Here is a 22,490-nt window from a genome sequence, read left to right on the forward strand (position 1 = left end):
TTATGTGCTGGATGGTGGAGGTTATTTCGCACTTGGAAGGGTTCAGGGTGAGGCCTAGGCTGCTCCTTGCTCCTGAATTATTCTTATGTCGTCCAAGATTGAGGCTGGAGAGCCGGCTAGAGTACCTTCATCCAAAAACCAAATGGTGAGCTCACTGGACAGGTTATCGGTGACTTCCTTGATAACTAGGCAGAAAAGAAAGGGAGCAAGGGGGTCACCCTGTTGGACACCTTCTTGTGATTCAATTTCATGTTCCCCAAAAAGCAGAGTTAGATTCTTGCTGTAGCATGAGTTTACAAACGGGTAGAGGGAAGGAAAAAGGCGATGAACCGCACTGAGTAATGCATCCCTTCTAACCAGATTGAAAGCATTTTTGAAGTCCAGCTTTATCAGGGCTTTTTCATTCGTAATGTTGGCAATGTAGGCTCTAGCTGCATGAGCCGCTGCCTCACACCCTTGGGGAATGCCAAACCCAAGCTGTTTTGACTTCAGCATGTCGGCAGCTGCCTGACTAACTGCTCTAGCAGCAGCCTTAGCGACGAGACGCCGGAGTGAATTGCCCACAGCTATCGGTCTGATTTCTCCATCTTTTTTCCTCAGGGCACAGAGGGTAGCGCCAAAAAAGAGAGGCAGTATGGTCTCTGGTATGCTGCCAGCTAGACATGTGTTGGCGAATCTAGTTAGTTCCACCAGGAGGCCCTGTGCAATGTCTCCCAGTGCAGGGTTGAGCATTTGTTTGATGTGGTTGGGTCGTAGTCCTGTGAACCCACCTGCTGATCCTGGTGGGAAGGATAAAGCTGCTTTATGCACCATGGATTCGAGCACACACAGGGGTTCTGCTCTGGTGACACCGACTAGGGGAACACTGTCGTCACGAGGAGCTCTGGGTGGGTGTTTTTCCCTCAGGGCTTGTGCTGTATCGGCATCCCTGGTGGCAACTGTGTCTTCACTGGTGATGACGCTGATCGCCCCTATTGTGTTGCCTTCTTCTATTTTCTTGCTGACTGTTGCTCTGATTTTGGATGCCTCGGTTCTGCTGTTGATACCTTTCCTACCGTGGGTGTTTTTGGCACGGGTGGGGAGGGGTGCCTGGTTGTCCTCTCTAGGAAAACTATTTATAGCCATAATGACCGACGAAGCTAGTGATTTGTCTCTCCTTGCAGGGACAGCTAGGCATATGTTTCCAAACAGGAGAAGGTTGCGCCATGCTTGGATGGTTCCGGGGGAGTCATTGACCTTTTTCAAGAGGCTGTTCACTGTTCACCAACGTACCTGTGGACGAGACAATCGGGATGATAGCCGACAGAGTGTATCGTGATCCAGCCTGTACTCCTCTTGACATACCAGAAAATATTCTAAGGAAACTACTCCAAGCTTGTACTAAAGAGGCACCCTTCTTGAGCCCGGATGGGCACATGTATAAGCAAGTAGATGGGGTCGCCATGGGTTCTCCCCTAGGTGTCCTGTTTGCAAACTTCTACATGGGTACCATCGAGCAAAAAGTCTTAGTCGACATGAACTTGAAACCGGCCACATACTGCAGGTATGTTGACGACATTTTTACACAGGTACCTGATGTCAGACATCTGCAGGAGCTGATGGAGGCGTTTGAGAAGAGTTCCGTGCTGCGTTTCACTTACGAGATGGAAAAGGATGGGAAGCTGCCCTTTCTAGATGTAACAGTCATGGAAAAGAGCGGAGGTTTCCACGCTGCAGTCTACACTAAGGAAACGAACATAGGAATGTGCCTAAATGCCAACAGCGACTGCCCAGACAGGTTCAAGAGAAGTGTTGTTAACGCATATGTCGACCGTGCTCTCAGCCACAGCTCAGAATGGAAGCAAGTCGACGAAGAACTCTGTAGGGTAAGGCAGGTCCTAGTCAACAACGGCTTCTCCAATGGTTTCATCGAAGATATCATAAGAAGGAAAGTGAAACGCCATGCAACCTCTGAAGAGACAACTAACACAACACCTATACCCCCTATTAGACAATTTTACAGGAACTTCTTTTCCACAGCTCATAAAACAGAGGAAAGGGTCCTGAAAGATACTATTAATAGAAACGTTATCCCTACAGACAAAAATCAGAGGATACAACTGACGATTTACTATAAAACCAGAAAAACGGCCAGCCTACTCATGAGAAACTCTCCAGACACAAAGCAGAACTCTTTAAAAGAGACCAACGTCGTCTATGCCTTCAAATGCCCTCTTGGGGACTGTAAGCTCCAAAAAAATCCAGTATATAGGCAAGATAACAACATCTCTTTCTAGGCGTTTAACGATGCATAAGCAACAGGGCTCCATTAAGGAACATATAATCTCTTCCCACAACCAAACCATCGCCAGAGAAATCCTAGTAAACAACACAGAAATCATCGATAGATACAGCGATAGCAGGCGGCTTGACGTTTGCGAGGCACTACACATTAAAAAGTCAACACCAGCAATCAACAGCCAATTAATGCATAACTATATTCTACCCACCTCAAGACTCCGCTCCAATATAGAAGCATCAAGAAATATGGACCAATAGGCTTTCTACAATCACTTCCATTTAATACCCATTGTTTCGTGTTCTGTCTTGTGTTGATGAAATTAATACCCTATTAATGCCACCTCACCCCATCCACCTCACTCAAATGTAGATATAAACAAATCGGAGATGTGTAAGTTCTATTCAGTTGTGTATGTGTAAACTAAAGTCTTTGAAAATGTAATAAGTTTTACGAAGCGCGCTCAAGTGTCGCGTCTCTCTAGAAATAAAAATGAATTTTGGAGAATTGATTTTTGAATTACCACCAACAGTGAAAAGAAATGTACGAAAGATCGAGAAAATTCGTGTTAGAATTATTAATCTTACTTTTTCGGTCATATTTAATAATATATGTCTACAGGAAAGACTGCTACCAACATGTACTAATATTAAAGCGCACGACCCAGCAGCAAGGAATCAAGCCTTCACGATAAAATATCGCCAGGATCTGATTCGTGATCAGATATACAAGGCGGAAAATGAAATCAAAGCCAACAAAACGCAACTACTTCATGCTACAAACGAATGGAGAAATAGCAACATCGATGAAAGTCTCCGTACCCGCATTGAACAACACCTCGACATCCTCACAGACCAACATCACCTCAGCACTGAAACAAGGATTATCAAGAAACTAACAACGTTATATGGAGGACCTATGGCAATTCCACGACCAAGAGATGGCTTCCTGAACCTTGCAGGAATTAACCTCACTGAGGACCAAATCACTCTCCTAAATCTGGGTATAAACTGTCACGTTATTTCCAGACCGAGTGAGATGGCCCGGAAAGTGGAGTTGGAAATCTTGTTAGACGACATATTCGACCTCGAGACACAAAAGAAGGTCACTACCAAAGATACCTTACAAGCAGAACTTATTGCGGAAGGAGGAAAGAATTGAGGCAATTACAGAAGCACCATACTGTCCCCCGAGCTCAAAGCGGCAGCTAAAAGCCTTCGTGACAACAAGGAGATAGTTGTCAGGAGAGGCGACAAGTCGCCAATATACGTCATTCTTAAAAAAGACGAATATCTGGCGAAAATGAACCTCATACTCTCTGACCAAACTAAATTCCAAAGGGTAACGAAGGACACTACAGCCGTATTAAAAGCAAAGGTCAACAAACTGATCGAAACTGTGAACGCCAAGAAATCCGGACTCCACCTGCCAAAGATTATTGGGGAATATAAACCTGGATATGCGTATGGAAATGTCGAGACACACAAGCCTGGAAACCCACTTCGGCCAATCATTAGCCAGATACCCACACCCACGTACAGACTTGCGAAGCAACTCAACGGCCTGCTGACTCCTTATGTCCCTTGCGCCTTCACCCTGAAGTCTCCAAAAGAATTTGTTGACTTACTGAGGGGCACACGGGTCGCAGGGATAAGAGCCTCATTGGACGTAGAATCACTGTTCACCAACGTACCTGTGGACGAGACAATCAGGATGATAGCCGACAGAGTGTATCGTGATCCAGCCTGTACTCCTCTTGATATACCAGAAAATATTCTAAGGAAACTACTCTAAGCTTGTACTAAAGAGGCACCCTTCTTGAGCCCGGATGGGCACATGTATAAGCAAGTAGATGGGGTCGCCATGGGTTCTCCCCTAGGTGTCCTGTTTGCAAAGTTCTACATGGGTACCATCGAGCAAAAAGTCTTAGTCGACATGAACTTGAAACCGGCCATATACTGCAGGTATGTTGACGACATTTTTACACAGGTACCTGATGTCAGACATCTGCAGGAGCTGATGGAGGCGTTTGAGCAGAGTTCCGTGCTGCGTTTCACTTACGAGATGGAAAAGGATGGGAAGCTGCCCTTTCTAGATGTAACAGTCATGGAAAAGAGCGGAGGTTTCCACACTGCAGTCTTCACTAAGGAAACGAACATAGGAATGTGCCTAAATGCCAACAGCGACTGCCCAGACAGGTACAAGAGGAGTGTTGTTAACGCATATGTCGACCGTGCTCTCAGCCACAGCTCAGAATGGAAGCAAGTTGACGAAGAACTCTGTAGGGTAAGGCAGGTCCTAGTCAACGACGGCTTCTCCAATGGTTTCGTCGAAGACATCGTAAGAAGGAAAGTGAAACGCCATGCAACCTCTGAAGAGACAACTAACACAACACCTATACCCCCTATTAGACTATTTTACAGGAACTTCTTTTCCACAGCTCATAAAACAGAGGAAAGGGTCCTGAAAGATATTGTTAATAGAAACGTTATCCCTTCAGACAAAAATCAGAGGATACAACTGGCGATTTACAATAAAACCAGAAAAACGGCCAGCCTACTCATGAGAAACTCTCCAGACACAAAGCAGAACGCTTTAAAAGAGACCAACGTCGTCTATGCCTTCAAATGCCCTCTTGGGGACTGTAAGCTCCAAAAAACCCAGTATATAGGCAAGACAACAACATCTCTTTCTAGGCGTTTAACGATGCATAAGCAACAGGGCTCCATTAAGGAACATATACTCTCTTCCCACAACCAAACCATCGCCAGAGAAATCCTAGTAAACAACACAGAAATCATCGATAGATGCAGCGATAGCAGGGGGCTTGATGTTTGCGAGGCACTACACATTAAAAAGTCAACACCAGCAATCAACAGCCAATTAATGCATAACTATATTCTACCCACCTCAAGACTCCGCTCCAATATAGAAGCATCAAGAAATAAGGACCAATAGACTTTCTACAATCACTTCCATTCAATACCCATTGTTTCGTGTTCTGTCTTGTGTTGATGTATTTAATATCCTATTAAATACCACCTCACCCCATCCACCTCACTCAAAAGTAGATATAAACAAATCGGAGATGTGTAAGTTCTATTCAGTTGTGTATGTGTAAACTAAAGTCTTTGAAAATGTAATAAGTTTTACGAAACGCGCTCAAGTGTCGCGTCAGACTTGAAATAAAAATGAATTTTGGAGAATTGATTTTTGAATTACCACCAGCAGTGAAAAGAAATGTACGAAAGATTGAGAAAATTCGTGTTAGAATTATTAATCTTACTTTTTCGGTCATATTTAATAATATATATATATATATATATATATATATATATATATATATATATATATATATATATATATATATATATATATATATATATATATATATATATATATATATATATATATATATATATATATATATATATATATATATATGACCGAAAAAGTAAGATTAATAATTCTAACACGAATTTTCTCAATCTTTCGTACATTAAGCTTCACTGTTGGAGGTAAATCAAAAATCACTTCTCTAAAATTCATTTTTATTTCTAGTCTGACGCGACACGGGCGCGTTTCGTAAAACTTATTACATTTTCAAAGACTTCACAAATACACAACTGATTAGAACTTGCGTTTCCCTGATTTTATATCTACATTTGAGTGAGGTGGGAAGGATGATGTGGCATTAACACAAGACAGAACACTAGGGGATATTAATAGGGTATTAAAAGTATCAACACAAGACAGAACAGAAACAATGGGTATTGAATAGAAGTGTTTGTAGAAAGCCTATTGGTCCATATTTCTTGATGCTTCTATATTGGAGCGGAGTCTTGAGGTGGGTAGAATATAGTTGTGCAATAATTGGCTGTTGATTGCTGGTGTTGACTTCTTGATGTGTAGTGCCTCGCAAACGTCAAGCCGCCTGCTATCGCTGTATCTATCGATGATTTCTGTGTTGTTTACTAGGATTTCTCTGGCGATGGTTTGGTTATGGGAAGAGATTATATGTTCCTTAATGGAGCCCTGTTGCTTATGCATCGTTAAACGCCTAGAAAGAGATGTTGTTGTCTTGCCTATATACTGGGTTTTTTGGAGCTTACAGTCCCCAAGTGGGCATTTGAAGGCATAGACGACGTTAGTCTCTTTTAAAGCGTTCTGTTTTGTGTCTGGAGAGTTTCTCATGAGTAGGCTGGCCGTTTTTCTGGTTTTATAGTAAATCGTCAGTTGTATCCTCTGATTTTTGTCTGTAGGGATAACGTTTCTATTAACAATATCTTTCAGGACCCTTTCCTCCGTTTTATGAGCTGTGGAAAAGAAGTTCCTGTAAAATAGTCTAATAGGGGGTATAGGTGTTGTGTTAGTTGTCTCTTCGGAGGTTGCATGGCTTTTCACTTTCCTTCTTATGATGTCTTCGATGAAACCATTGGAGAAGCCGTTATTGACTAGGACCTGCCTTACCCTACAGAAATAAAAATGAATTTTGGAGAAGTGATTTTTTATTTACCTCCAACAGTGAAGCGTAATGTACGAAAGATTGAGAAAATTCGTGTTAGAATTATTAATCTTACTTTTTCGGTCATATTTAATAATATATGTCTACAGGAAAGACTGCTACCAAAATATACTAATATATATATATATATATATATATATATATATATATATATATATATATATATATATATATATATATATATATATATATATATATATATATATATATATATATATATATATATATATATATATATATATATATATATATATATATATATTGTGACGATAATCTCTTTCAAGAGAGATTGGGCCTGCTTTTCGCTTCATAAGTTCGTCAATATACAAGATAATATAGAAGATACGTCCAGCAAGTATCGCCAAACATTTTGCCTAGAGAGCAAATTGTACCCAGCACACAGTGACACCTGCTACCTACCACCGCCGTAACCAGCAAACTGCTCGTCCTTTGCCTGCCTGTCGCTGATTGGTATTATAGTTTGTGGGTTGGTGGTGTTGTCGTCGTTGATCCTTCTCTACGGACAACCCAACCCTCAACTCGGTAGAGTGCTTATACCTCTCTAGGAGATCACCCATGGCGCTTCTGGCTCTTGGAGAGGGGCTCAACGTCACACGTTTAGGGGATGCGGCTCCAACACTTAGCCTCGTTGTCACGTGCACACACCCACTCGAGCCGCTGTGACTCCCCACTCTCTCCTTAGGTGATATGATCTCCTCAATCCCCCTTTGACTTATTAGTATTACCTTCTACCCTGTCCACAGCGGTGGTTCTTGGTTCTTTCTCTCTCTCTCTCTCTCTTCTTCTGTACTATTTCCTGGGAAGCCTCACTAGGACAAGGGCAAACACCAGCAAATTTGAATACATTTACTGGACAAAGCACATACACAATACATACACACATATAATAATAATGAATCCTATACTCTATATTATTACAATCAAGTTGCACTCCAACACCATCAGAACTCTATTATCAGCTTATCAAGTGGTATCCTATCTCTTGGTTCACCACCTGATACTATCAACCTCCTCAAGTTGATCAAGTCTACATACACTGTTGCACTATCAACAAGAGTAATGTATATATATATATCTATAAATGTGTACAATGAAAATCAGCATGTGAATGCAATAACATATCAGTATAAATGTTCATTGATACACAACAATGATCAATCGATCACTCTATCAGTCCTAGAACGCATACGTCTGCAGATAATCCATCCTACGTCTGTAACTCTAAACTTCAGTATAAAACACTCCTTGACATAAGAATACCAACAATCACTCACCTCTCACTGCGTCTTGCACGCTAATGACAAACAAACACTATCAACTCCCTACAAGTAATCCACCAGAACTTCCCTTCCACCTCTGGAAGTTCAATACCCTGATATCTTCAGGTTCTTCCGGGCTTCACTACCAGGATCCTCTGCAGCTCCTCCAGGCTGCTATTATGAAGTTTTTTTGAGCAACTACGGTGCTTCACCCTTCTGCTAGGTTCCTCCACAGCTCTCTTGGCTGCTACACCATGAAGTTCCCTCGAGCAACTATGGTGCTTCACCACCTCTACAGAAGCACGTGACACTCCTCTTCACTGCTTCTCCTCACAGCTCGAGGTCCTCGCCTCCACTACCTTGGAGTCTCATCAGTTACTTCATCTGTGCTGGCTTCGAAGTTCTCAGCAACTTCTTCCCCAAAGACAAACCTGCAACCCATCGACACTCCAATAAAATGTTCTCCTGTAACACATAAACAAAAATAACCGCACAATATGCTTGTATCAAACCTCTATCTGTCCTCTACATACAGTGAGAGTGGACTCTCCCGTTTTAGGCGGGTCCATACTCCACCTCGCCCGGCGGCGGTCCTCACTCACTTCGCCTCACTCACTCAGGGAGGGGCCTTCACCGTCGGGAGCTCTCAGTCACCTGCCAGCGCTCAGAGGGGACGGACATCGCTCCGTGTTCCTCCCTCTCCACTCTCTTATTTCAGGCCTTCTGCCTTATTACAACATGTCTAATTTATCAATAAACATTGCTACTGTCGCTGGGCACACGACCAACTACAAGCAATCACTATGAACTGGCGTATATCGTGCTTACCACAGATTGCCTGGTCGAGGGCGCTCCTCCCTCTGACGAAGCTTGTGGTCAGGGCGCTGCCGCGGCCCACAATAATGCCTCTGGGCGGTTTAATAAACACTTCTCATCGCCCACGACTTGAGACCACACGTCCCCAGCTCGATTCCACAGCTGGTATGTTTGCACACTTCTCTTCTCTTGGAGATATATCACTAGGGGTTCCCTTCTATTGGGAGCTCAACGGAGCGTGGCTTTCCCCTGCGATGTCTGGCCTCAAGTGAGGTCAAAGCCCTCCAAAGCGAGCCTCACGCCTCCTGCAAAATATCCACATCTCGTAGCCAGTCATTTATCTGTTTTCTTCTTCATTGCCCATAATCTCAAATTGTTCATCATATCCAAGCATCTATTTTACATATGGGTTATCACCTCGATATTTGCTAGACCTTCTAATCAGGTCAGGCTTGATGAATAACTCTCAAAGAGGGAGACTCGTTTCTCCTGCAGGCTGAGATCATAACACTCCCCTCCCCTTATTTTTGAGAGTTATTCCAGTGGCAAAGCTCGGGATAATACATCCGCCACCTCACTTTCTCGTTCTTCAACCGATATACTCCCTTAGGAGTCTACAATTAGTTCGTTGCACCTTGCAACATCCGGCTCACAACTCTCCAGAAACATGATCTTCTCATAAACGATCTGACCTCTCTGGCACCTCTTGGCTAGGCTGTCCTCCATGGACGCCTGCACTCCATCGGTCCACTCTACTTATTGTTTCCACCCTCCATTACCTCGTCTTCTTCTCTTCACGTCCAGAGTCAGACGTCTACTGTCTGTACCTCCTCTGTTGTCTTCACACTTCCATCTACTGCCATTATACTTTCGTCTCCTGTCATCATACTTCACCCCCTCGTCTTCACCGACGATCCTCCCTTTCGTCTCCTCATTTATCCGAGACCTCATCCTGTTTGACTTCCATCGAGTCCTCGGCTTTCTTCTATTCCTCCATGCTTGTATCATCATCCTCTTCTCACACTTCTCACCTCTATACAACTCCATTTCTTCTCCTTCAACTCTTCTTCGTTCCCTAAAAGTTTCTTCGGGCACTATACTACATCTAACAGCACTCGACCATACATGTCGCTTTGCCTCTCCCAAAGTGCTCGTAAGCATCTCTCCACACATACTGTCTCTTCCCCTTTCAGTTTCTCGGCTATTACTCTTCTTCACTATCTTTTCTCCGTGTTTTCTGTGAAACATGCAAACTCTTGACATCTCCCACAACTTAACTCCACTATCCATATGCCTCTGTGCTCGTGGACCACTTGACGCTCTTCTCTCGTCCTCCGTATGTCCACATCTTTCCTCATTCCTACTCAGCACAGTTGCATTCACCCTCCGACTCTTAATTTCAGCAGTCTGGGCTCTACTCAGGTCCGCTCTCTTCACATGATTCTTCTTCGGCTGGGTCATCTTCACTTTTGACCTCACCGAGATTTCATTTTCCTGGGCTGGAACTTCATCAAACAGCCACACTATATCTACGTCAATATCTTCTACCGGTTTAATCGACACTGTCTCATCTTCTCCAGTGTCTTCTTCGTCGGCCACCTCTGCCTTCATCATTACCGAGACAGGGTACTCAATGGCTTGGCGGTCTCCTGACTCATCTCCTCGGATGTCAGTCAGGTTCACACTCTCAGGTGTCCCACCCATGCCGTGGCCCTCTGGGCACTCTTCTGGCACAGTCTCCGCTACGACTCTCGGCAACACCTTTGTCCCGCACAAGTCATTCCCCAGGATCACTTGGACTCCTGGAACAGGTATGTCGGGGCACACTCCCAACATCACCTCTGCCGACACATATTCCGACCTTAGCTGGACAGCACAAACGGGCATGTCACTCTCAGACAATAACCCACATACTCTCATCTTACCCCTGCCAGCTAACGGTCGATTATTCCCAATCAGGTTTCTCATAATCAAGCTCTGATTAGCTCCGGTATCTCTTAAGATACCAACTTCTACCTCAGGTTGGCCTCCTATACTGATCCAACCTTTACTCATGAACGGCCTATACCTCTCGTTCACTAACTTTGATCTCTGTGGTTTGTCTTGGAACATATTGGCATATTTACCTCGGGGGTCACACATGGCCAGGGTCACAACTCTCTTACCCTGCCGACAATCTCGCATCACGAGACCCAATCCGTTACAATTGTAACACCTCACCTGGGAAAAGTCTCTTCTATATGTACCAAAGTGGCCCTGACTTTGTCCACTCACATGAGAGTTCCTCGGGCAGGTACACTACCTGCACTCTGTGGGGCTTTACTGGACTCTCGGTTTCCCGGATAACGATTAGTTTCTCGTTTAGCTCCTTCATCTTCACTTTCAGACGAAGTGCGCGACCTACTCTTCTGAGTTTTAGGTTACTTGCTTTTATCTGCCCATTTATCAAAATTCTTCTCACCCCAGACTCTTCTGGGTCTCTCATAATTACTTCCTCCCCAGACTCCACTGGGTCTGCAATTGCTGCGTCTCACCTCGTTCATCACTCTGTTCTCCCTTCGTGCCGTCTTAATTCTCTCTTGTTCTGCTTTAGCGGCCTCCATCTTTATCATAGCCAGTTCAGCCTTGGCCGTTTTTTGTTCGGCCTTGGCTCTCTCTTGTCCGACTTTAAATTTTTCCTGTTCAGCTTTAGCCTTTTCCTGTTCGGCTTTAGCTTTCTCTTGCTCAGCTTTAGCTCGCTCCTGCTCGGCTTTGGCTTTCTCTTGCTCAAGCCGAGCCTGCCTCTCTTCACGTTGCAGCTGTACCTCATTGTCTCCTGGTTCCAACTTTGGTTCCACCTCGTGCCTCTCAAGGCTGCTTTCCCTGCTGCTACTTGAGTTTACATTAATTCCTTCGTCACTTGGCGCATCGTCCGTTTCCTCTGAAATTTCTTCCGACCTATCGGGTTCTTCATTCTGAGGCAGAGCCTCAGCTCCTTCTTGCTGGCACTGTATTTCCTCTTCTTCACATTGGCGCTCTGATTCCTTCTCTTCTGCTTTTTGTTCCCTTAATCAAGTCCGCAGCGCCTCGCGTCTATCCTCTACTTTATCATGCCTACCCTTAAGGCCAAAATTGTCTTCTAACATCCTTATCTGCCTTCTAGTGCACATATCTAGAATCTTCTCGTCACGAGTTTTGCAGAACATGCTTACTCTGTCAATATGCGTTAGTGCCCTGATTTCTTTCCGTTTACTAGACGCCCTGTTTGACTTCAACCTAACACCATACATTTTACCGATCAACCAAAGTTGTTCCTGGGTACAATTTTGCAAGATTTCATCATCCCCTGTATCAATGTACTTCTGGGCTCTAGCAAGGTCTTTCACCGAACCTCTAAAATTCAGGACCGCTGTCATCCTGTCCTGTGAGTCTTCCCAAGAGAGAGAATATACACCTGCGGTCACACAGTTTATCTATTTCAGCAAGGGTGTACAAATCCACTCTTGGACAGGGTGTGGGTGTGTCAGTTCACTCTCCCGGACAGGCCCCCAATTTATTATAGTTTGTGGGTTGGTGGTGTTGTCGTCGTTGATCCTTCTCTACGGACAACCCAACCCACAACTCGGTAGAGTGCTTATACCTCTCTAGGAGATCACCCTTGGCGCTTCTGGCTCTTGGAGAGGGGCTCAACGTCACACGTTTAGGGGATGCAGCTCCAACACTTAGCCTCGTTGTCACGTGCACACACCCACTCGAGCCACTGTGACTCCCCACTCTCTCCTTAGGTGATATGATCTCAATCCCCCTTTGACTTATTAGTATTACCTTCTACCCTGTCCACAGCGGTGGTTCTTGGTTCTTTCTCTCTCTCTCTCTTCTTCTGTACTATTTCCTGGGAAGCCTCACTAGGACAAGGGCAAACACCAGCAAATTTGAATACATTTACTGGACAAAGCACATACACAATACATACACACATATAATAATAATGAATCCTATACTCTATATTATTACAATCAGGTTGCACTCCAACACCCTCAGAACTCTATTATCAGCTTATCAAGTGGCATCCTATCTCCTGGTTCACCACCTGATACTATCAACCTCCTCAAGTTGATCAAGTCTACATACACTGTTGCACTATCAACAAGAGGAATATATATATATATATATATATATATATATATATATATATATATATATATATATATATATATATATATATATATATATATATATATAAATGTGTACAATGAAAATCAGCATGTGAATGCAATAACATATCAGTATAAATGTTCATTGATACACAACAATGATCAATCGATCACTCTATCAGTCCTAGAACGCATACGTCTGTAGATAATCCAGCCTACGTCTGTAACTCTAAACTTCAGTATAAAACACTCCTTGACATAAGAATACCAACAATCACTCACCTCTCACTGCGTCTTGCACGCTAATGACAACCAAACACTATCAACTCCCTACAAGTAATCCACCAGAACTTCCCTTCCACCTCTGGAAGTTCACTACCCTGATATCTTCAGGTTCTTCCGGGCTTCACTACCAGGATCCTCTGCAGCTCCTCCAGGCTGCTATCATGAAGTTTCCTTGAGCAACTACGGTGCTTCACCCTTCTGCTAGGGTCCTCCACAGCTCTCTTGGCTGCTACACCATGAAGTTTCCTCGAGCAACTATGGTGCTTCTCCACCTCTACAGAAGAACGTGACACGCCTCTTCACTGCTTCTCCTCACAGCTCGAGGTCCTCGCCTCCACTACCTTTGAGTCTCATCAGTTACTTCATCTGTGCTGGCTTCGAAGTTCTCAGCAACTTCTTCCCCAAAGACAAACCTGCAACCCATCGACACTCCAATAAAATGTTCCCCTTTAACACATAAACAAAAATAACCACACAATATGCTTGCCTCAAACCTCTATCTGTCCTCTACATACAGTGAGAGTGGACTCCCCCGTTTTAGGCGGGTCCATACTCCACCTCGCCCGGCGGCGGTCCTCACTCACTCCGCCTCACTCACTCAGGGAGGGGCCTTCGCCGTCGGGAGCTCTCAGTCACCTGCCAGCGCTCAGAGGGGACGGACGTCGCTCCATGTTCCTCCCTCTCCACTCTCTTATTTCAGGCCTTCTGCCTTATTACAACATGTGTAATTTATCAATAAACATTGCTACTGTCGCTGGGCACACGACCAACTACAAGCAATCACTATGAACTGGCGTATATCGTGCTTACCACAGATTGCCTGGTCGAGGGCGCTCCTCCCTCTGACGAAGCTTGTGGTCAGGGCGCTGCCGCGGCCCACAATAATGCCTCTGGGCGGTTTAATAAACACTTCTCATCGCCCACGACTTGAGACCACACGTCCCCAGCTCGATTCCACAGCTGGTACGTTTGCACACTTCTCTTCTCTTGGAGATATATCACTAGGGGTTCCTTTCTAACGGGAGCTCAACGGAGCGCGGCTTTCCCCTGCGATGTCTGGCCTCAAGTGAGGTCAAAGCCCTCCAAAGCAAGCTTCACGCCTCTTGCAAAATATCCACATCTCCTAGCCAGTCATTTATCTGTTTTCTTTTTCATTGCCCATAATCTCAAATTGTTCATCATATCCAAGCAACTATTTTACATGTGGGTTATCACCTCGATATTTGCTAGACCTTCTAATCAGGTCAGGCTTGATGAATAACTCTCAAAGAGGGAGACTCGTTTCTCCTGCAGGCTGAGATCATAACATTGGCTGGTGTCTCGTCGCACCTGCCCTCCGTCCTCCACCACAAGTTGATGTCTGGGCTGCAGTGCGCTAATATTGTAAGAATATCTCAGTCCTCCAAGCAGTTGACATCTCTCGCTGGTAGACTAACCCTTGGCTTTCGTGTACTAAGGGAGGTGGCAGCTCAAAGCCGGTATTCCAGCACCACTAATACTTTATTTTGCTATCACTGTAACTCGCTTGTCTTAACGTAACTTTTCATTTGCCAGTGATTATTCATATTATTTTGTTTGTTGACATGTCTTTCATATTTTATGTGCTTAACTTTATTCATGTCTTGTTTTTCTAAAGTAATTAAAATTTCATTGTTAATTTACTTGTGTTTTGTGTGTCTTCCCATTACCTTACCACAGACGAAAGCTCCAGCTTTTCTATTATGTGACGAGGCCCTGCCCCCATCAACACAAGACAGAACACGAAACAATGGGTATTGAATAGAAGTGTTTGTAGAAAGCCTATTGGTCCATATTTCTTGATGCTTCTATATTGGAGCGGAGTCTTGAGGTGGGTAGAATATAGTTGTGCAATAATTGGCTGTTGATTGCTGGTGTTGACTTCTTGATGTGTAGTGCCTCGCAAATGTCAAGCCGCCTGCTATCGCTGTATCTATCGATGATTTCTGTGTTGTTTACTAGGATTTCTCTGGCGATGGTTTGGTTATGGGAAGAGATTATATGTTCCTTAATGGAGCCCTGTTGCTTATGCATCGTTAAACGCCTAGAAAGAGATGTTGTTGTCTTGCCTATATACTGGGTTTTTTGGAGCTTACAGTCCCCAAGTGGGCATTTGAAGGCATAGACGACGTTAGTCTCTTTTAAAGCGTTCTGTTTTGTGTCTGGAGAGTTTCTCATGAGTAGGCTGGCCGTTTTTCTGGTTTTATAGTAAATCGTCAGTTGTATCCTCTGATTTTTGTCTGTAGGGATAACGTTTCTATTAACAATATCTTTCAGGACCCTTTCCTCCGTTTACCAACGTACCTGTGGACGAGACAATCGGAATGATAGCCGACAGAGTGTATCGTGATCCAGCCTGTACTCCTCTTGACATGCCAGAAAGTATTCTGAGGAAACTACTCCAAGCTTGTACTAAAGAGGCACCCTTCTTGAGCCCGGATGGGCACATGTATAAGCAAGTAGATGGGGTCGCCATGGGTTCTCCCCTAGGTGTCCTGTTTGCAAACTTCTACATGGGTACCATCGAGCAAAAAGTCTTAGTCGACATGAACTTGAAACCGGCCATATACTGCAGGTATGTTGACGACATTTTTACACAGGTACCTGATGTCAGACATCTGCAGGAGCTGAAGGAGGCATTTGAGCAGAGTTCCGTGCTGCGTTTCACTTACGAGACGGAAAAGGATGGGAAGCTGCCTTTTCTAGATGTAACAGTCATGGAAAAGGGCGGAGGTTTCCACACTGCAGTCTACACTAAGGAAACAAACATAGGAATGTGCCTAAATGCCAACAGCGACTGCCCCGACAGGTACAAGAGGAGTGTTGTTAACGCATACGTCGACCGTGCTCTCAGCCACAGCTCAGAATGGAAGCAAGTCGACGAAGAACTCTGTAGGGTAAGGCAGGTCCTAGTCAATAACGGCTTCTCCAATGGTTTCATCGAAGACATCATAAGAAGGAAAGTGAAAAGCCATGCAACCTCTGAAGAGACAACTAACACAACACCTATACCCCCTATTAGACTATTTTGCAGGAACTTCTTTTCCACAGCTCATAAAACGGAGGAAAGGGTCCTGAAAGATATTGTTAATAGAAACGTTATCCCTACAGACAAAAATCAGAGGATACAACTGACGATTTACTATAAAACCAGAAAAACGGCCAGCCTACTCATGAGAAACTCTCCAGACACAAAACAGAACGCTTTATTTGAGACTAACGTCGTCTATGCCTTCAAATGCCCACTTGGGGACTGTAAGCTCCAAAAAACCCAGTATATAGGCAAGACAACAACATCTCTTTCTAGGCGTTTAACGATGCATAAGCAACAGGGCTCCATTAAGGAACATATAATCTCTTCCCACAACCAAACCATCGCCAGAGAAATCCTAGTAAACAACACAGAAATCATCGATAGATACAGCGATAGCAGGCGGCTTGACGTTTGCGAGGCACTACACATCAAGAAGTCAACACCAGCAATCAACAGCCAATTATTGCACAACTATATTCTACCCACCTCAAGACTCCGCTCCAATATAGAAGCATCAAGAAATATGGACCAATAGGCTTTCTACAAACACTTCTATTCAATACCCATTGTTTCTGTTCTGTCTTGTGTTGATACTTTTAATACCCTATTAATATCCCCTCCTGTTCTGTCTTGTGTTAATGCCACATCACCCTTCCCACCTCACTCAAATGTAGATATAATATCAGAGAGACGTAAGTTCTAATCAGTTGTGTATTTGTGAAGTCTTTGAAAATGTAATAAGTTTTACGAAACGCGCCCGTGTCGCGTCAGACTAGAAATAAAAATGAATTTTGGAGAAGTGATTTTTGATTTACCTCCAACAGTGAAGCGTAATGTACGAAAGATTGAGAAAATTCGTGTTAGAATTATTAATCTTACTTTTTCGGTCATATTTAATAATATATGTCTACAGGAAAGACTGCTACCAAAATATACTAATATATATATATATATATATATATATATATATATATATATATATATATATATATATATATATATATATATATATATATATATGTCGTACGTAGTAGCCAGACCGCACTTCTCAGCCTACTATGCAAGGCCTGATTTGCCTAATAAGCCAAGTTTTCCCGAAATAATATATTTTCTCAATTTTTTTCTTATGAAAAAAATATTGAGAAAATATTTTTTCTTATGAAAAAAAGATAGAGCCTATTGGGCTCTATCATATAAACACTTGAAACTGTGTATGGAGTCAGCCTCCACCACATCACTGCCTAATGCATTCCATTTGTCAACTACTCTGACACTAAAAAAAAAAATCTAATATCTCTGTGGCTCATTTGGGCACTCAGTTTCCACCTGTGTCCACTAGTGCGTGTGCCCCTTTTGTTAAATAGCCGGTCTTTATCTACCCTGGCAATTCCTCTGAGAATCTTGTCCGTGGTGATCATGTCCCCCCTTACTCTTCTGTCTTCTAGCGACGTGAGGTTTAATTCCCGTAGTCTCTCCTCGTAGCTCATACCTTTGGCAAACCTTTGAACTTTTGGTGGCAAACCTTTGAACTTTTTCTAGTTTGGTTTTATGCTTGAGTAGATATGAAGTTTTTTCAGTATGAATGAATATGGGCAATATGTCTTCTGGAGTTTCATTTATTCATATAAATGAAAGTGCAACAATTACAACTCCTTGATGCTCTAGTTGCAGGTTAGTACAGTGACTGGTGCTGTGTAGAATATATGTACTTCATATATAACTGAAAATAGTGAAACTCTCCTGCTTTTGTCTCAATATCTAATGGTTAGCAAACAATTGTGAGATTCAAGAATTATGTAATGATGTTTTAATTACATAGTTAACACATGTTTGCTTCAGTCTCAGGTCGTTTTGCTCAGATAACAACGGGTGGGATACATAATATCTTTATTAGTAACTAGCAGTACCTGGCCACCCGTTGCTGTGGCATGTGCGTTGCTGAGCAACAGCAACCTTCCCTGTACCCCAGTCCTCCCCACCATTCCCCCTTCACCCGTCTACTCGGCCTCCCAACCATTCCCCACTCCACTGTCCCCACGTCCTCCCCACCATTCCCCACTCCACCATCATCTCTTCCTTACCACCATTCCCCACTCTCCTGTCCCTTTGTCCTCCCCACCATTCTCCATTCCCCCCATCCCCTCGTCTCCACCATCCCAAACTCCCCTGTCCCTCGTCCTTCCCCACCATTACCCCCTCTCTTGTTCCCTCGTCTTCCCCACCATCTCTCACTTCCGTCTCCTCGTCATCCTCGCTATTCCCCACTCCCTCGTCCGATGCCTTCCCAAATGGTCTGATGTTCCCATCAGAAAATTGGGAACATAAGAACATGAGAACATAAGAACAAAGGTAACTGCAGAAGGCCTATTGGCCCATACGAGGCAGCTCCTATCTATAATCACCCAACCCCACTCATATACTTGTCCAACCATCAAGTGATCTGATGTTCCCATCACTGAAATATAATAAAAACAATTAAAAAATTCAATAAAATATGAAAAATTAAAAAAATAAACTATATTCACAAAATGAACGGTATGGTAAACACCACAGCTGAATTCCAAAGCAATTCACACAAAATAATTAAATCAAAATGAAAATAAATCAAAATATATGAAAATTCAATTTATCTATGCAATCAGAAACATTGAAATGGAATTGTAACATTTAGTATAGCATGTGTGTTGCTCTTACATGCAACAGATGGCGTTGTTTTTCAAGAAAAGCATAGTTTTACCTGTCACCCCCCCCCCCCTCCCCGCTCAGCTCGTTGATGCCGTGAGGGAGGCTTAGTGGGCGGCTGCCGGAGTGTGATGCTCCTTGGGACAGTCCTCTGTCCTTTTCTAGCCTTGTGCTCCTGCTTCCGTCTTCTCCAGTTGTGCTGAGCATCTTTTCCTTTTCCTTCTGTTTCGTTTTTCTCCCCCCTCTTCTCCTATCTGCTTGTCGTTTCCTGCCGACCTTTTGCTTGTTTTGGATCTTTCTTTGGACTTCTATTTTGACGCCCGGGTGCGTGAGGAGGCATACTCTTGCACCCGTAGAACTGATGTACTCGACATCTCGAGCGAGGGGAACCTTTTATTGTCAATCCCCCTTTCGTCGAAGAACCTGATCTCGACGGACTGACGGTTCTTAAGGTGGCGTTTGTGGGGCGTATACTCACGACGCACCCCTATGGGGCCCCGGCATGATCGGCGATAGCTTCCTGTTGGGTGTCCTGCCTCTAATTGTGGCTCCATGGTGGGTATGGGGGCACATTCGTGGATGAATTTCTTTCTCTTCGTCTCTATGTCGATAAATGTTTCCGTTTCCCTGTTCGGGTCTCCAAGAATGTTCAGATGAATGCCAGTGTTGGCACTATTCTCCTTCCGCCCAATGTTGCAACCGATTTTCGGAATCTGCAGGATTGCCACGATGATATTCGGCATATCCTTGATGCTCAAGGCCATTCTGTCCTCCAGGTTGACTCGTTTACTCGTCCACCTCGTGGTCGTCGCCGTCAACCCCTTCGTGTTGTGAAGATCACCTTTGATGGTGATCTGCTCTGGGACTGTCTCTCTCTGTCCTTTGTGTGGGGGTGAAGGTCACTCTAAGTCGGAGTGCACTTCTCCCCAAGCTCGCTGCCTCAACTGCGGTGAGGCCCATCCTACCTTCTCCCGTGCCTGTATTCATTACAAGCTTGAGGCGGCTGTCCTCAACTTGAAGCACCGGGAGCGTTTATCTTTTCCTGAGGCGAGGCGCCAGGTTCGCCGGCTCTCGCCTTATGCTAACGTCTCTTATGCTCGCGTGTTGTGCTCTTCCTCTCCTCCTCCTTCCCTATTTCCTCAGACTCACAATCGTTCCCGGGGCTTGGACCCTGATACGCCCACTGCCCCCTACTCTGTTCCTTTGAGTTCTGTCCCGAAGGATCCCCCTCCTGGTCCCATGTCTGGGGTTCCCCTTCTTTCTACCCGGTCTATCGTGTCATCTTCCTCGTCTCCCTCCGATCCTCCTTCCCATCCTCTTCCTCCATCTATTGGCTCTCCCCGCTGCCTGTCGGTGCAGGCGGATGTCCATCACTCTCCTAACGGCCGTCGTGTGTGCTCTTGTTCAGCTTCTCCTATTGAGACACTGGAATCCGTTGCCCGGTACGTAGTTGCTGGGACACCGGTCTCTTTAAGTCAGAAATGTAAGCCTGGCTCCTCTATTTCCTCCTCCCCGGCAGGTAAGAAGGCTTCGCTTTCTTCCTTGGCCCCTACTTCTGGCTCAGTTGCTCCTTCCCTCCCATTTCTGTGCTTGCACCCCCTGTTCCTGCTATAGAGGTTTCTTTGGCCCCTGCTTCCCTTTCGGTTGCTGCTCTTGCTGAGGTGCGCTCCCCTCTTTCTACTCCCCCTCTTCCTGCTGCTGTCCTTGACTGCTCCTCTCCGTTGTCTCCTCCTCTTCCTCCTCCTCCGGACCCCGCCCGCCCACCTCTGGTCTGTTCTCCCACTTCCTTCCCTCCGTCTTTGCTCATTTTACCCATGCCCCCTAACCCTGACTTTGCTGACCCAGATCCCGACCCTGATATTCTATAAAAGGGGCTATGTAACAGGAACTATGAGAGTTGTTGTAGGGTATTCATAATTTATTATCCTGATACATGTGAAAGGTGCTGCAACTAGGCCAAGTTTCAGCATCTCAGCCTAAATAGAGAAGGAGAAAAAAAAAATTTTTTTTACAGTTTTTCAACAATGTTCAATTGCTTTCACAGCCCACAAATCATTTCTATGACACTCAGCTATGACCTTACTATATAATAAAGATTTGCACCAAGGATTTTTATCCCAGATGTATTTAGTGCAATAATACAGATTTTTAAAGTTTCCCAAAAACGTATGAAACAAAATGAAGTTTATCATTATTTATAAAATTAATAAATCTACGTAGATAAGAAAAACTATATGTGTTTTTAGAGGCATAAACTCTACATATAATGTGCAAGTTTCATGTAAATTGAATAATAAATAAATGCTGTGAAGGCAGATCTAGTTGTAAAAGTTGGAGTGGCGTAGCGCGCCGCGACAAGTTACTCTACTCGCGGCTGAGAGGCCGCCACAATCTTCACTCGTGACAATGCGTGATTTACGCATTGTGGCCAGCTCGTACCTTCTATGGAGAGCTCGCATGCATCTAGCTTTCAATGCTTTTCTCTTGTTCGTTTGGCACGTCATATTGCAGTACAAATAGCAAAAGTAGCATGAGTTCTGAGAGATATTGTGAGAGCGCGTCAATGATACATCCACTTTCTGAGGGACACACACAGTGACTGACTGATAAGCCACGAACCCCACCCTCTCTCTCACACGAGACTGTTGCCAATGAGTGAGTTTACATTCGTTTTATGCATAACATGTTATTTTCAAAGCTATTACGAAATATTAGACTTCTACAACGTAAGGTACAATACCCCGCGGCGCACCCACGCCGCGAGGACCGGATTCACGAAAGTTGCAGCGGGAAATTTGACTCTAATTACGTTATTTTTCAAGATAACATAACACGGTTTGCACCACAGTGTTGCCAGAACGTTGTAGTATTTTTCGTAACTTTTCGTAAATATTCCATTTTTCTTCGGATTTTCGGGTGCCTTGCCCCCTTAACGTGCTGTGTTGCTCTGTCGCCTTTGTTTCTTCCTTGTTCTCTGTTTTTGTCCTTTCTCTTCTCGTCGTTGTCCATTCTTCAATGGAACGTTCGGGGTTATTACGCCAATTTCCTCGAACTCCAACTTCTGATTTCGCGGTTTTCGCCCCTTTGTGTCTGTCTCCAGGAGCCGATGCTTGGTGCTCGTCCTGGTCGTTTTCGTGGCTATTCCTTTCTCTCCCCCCCCCCCCTGCCGTTGCTGGGGCTCCTAATTCTTCTGCTCTCTTGATCCGCGCTGATGTTCCCTTTGTTCCTTTACTTTTTCCTTTGCCTCTCCATTGTTCTTCTGCTCGTGTCTTTTTGGGGAAATGGTACACAGTTTGTTCCATTTATCTCCCCCCGAGTGTCCCACTTTCTCTTCCTGATTTGAAACACCTCTTGGACTCCTTGCCGGAGCCTGTGCTCCTGCTGGTTGACTTCAATTGTCGTCATTCTCTTTGGGGTATGTTCTGACGAATATCCGGGG

General features: G+C 44.3%; 1 protein-coding gene across 1 annotated transcript; it reads right to left on the reverse strand.

The window, feature by feature from the left end:
- Positions 1-3,852: 3,852 nt before the first annotated feature.
- On the reverse strand, positions 3,853-13,741 carry LOC123753713 (caldesmon-like). Its single transcript, XM_069320616.1, has 6 exons — positions 13,659-13,741; positions 11,434-11,944; positions 11,174-11,307; positions 8,515-8,548; positions 7,224-7,320; positions 3,853-3,971 (listed from the first exon to the last, which is right to left on the reverse strand). The coding sequence occupies exons 1-6, from the start codon at positions 13,739-13,741 to the stop codon at positions 3,853-3,855; spliced, it is 978 nt and encodes a 325-aa protein (XP_069176717.1).
- Between the last annotated feature and the right edge of the window lie 8,749 nt (positions 13,742-22,490).

This window comes from Procambarus clarkii, unplaced genomic scaffold, assembly GCF_040958095.1.
Source record: "Procambarus clarkii isolate CNS0578487 unplaced genomic scaffold, FALCON_Pclarkii_2.0 HiC_scaffold_233, whole genome shotgun sequence".
Taxonomy (NCBI): domain Eukaryota; kingdom Metazoa; phylum Arthropoda; class Malacostraca; order Decapoda; family Cambaridae; genus Procambarus; species Procambarus clarkii.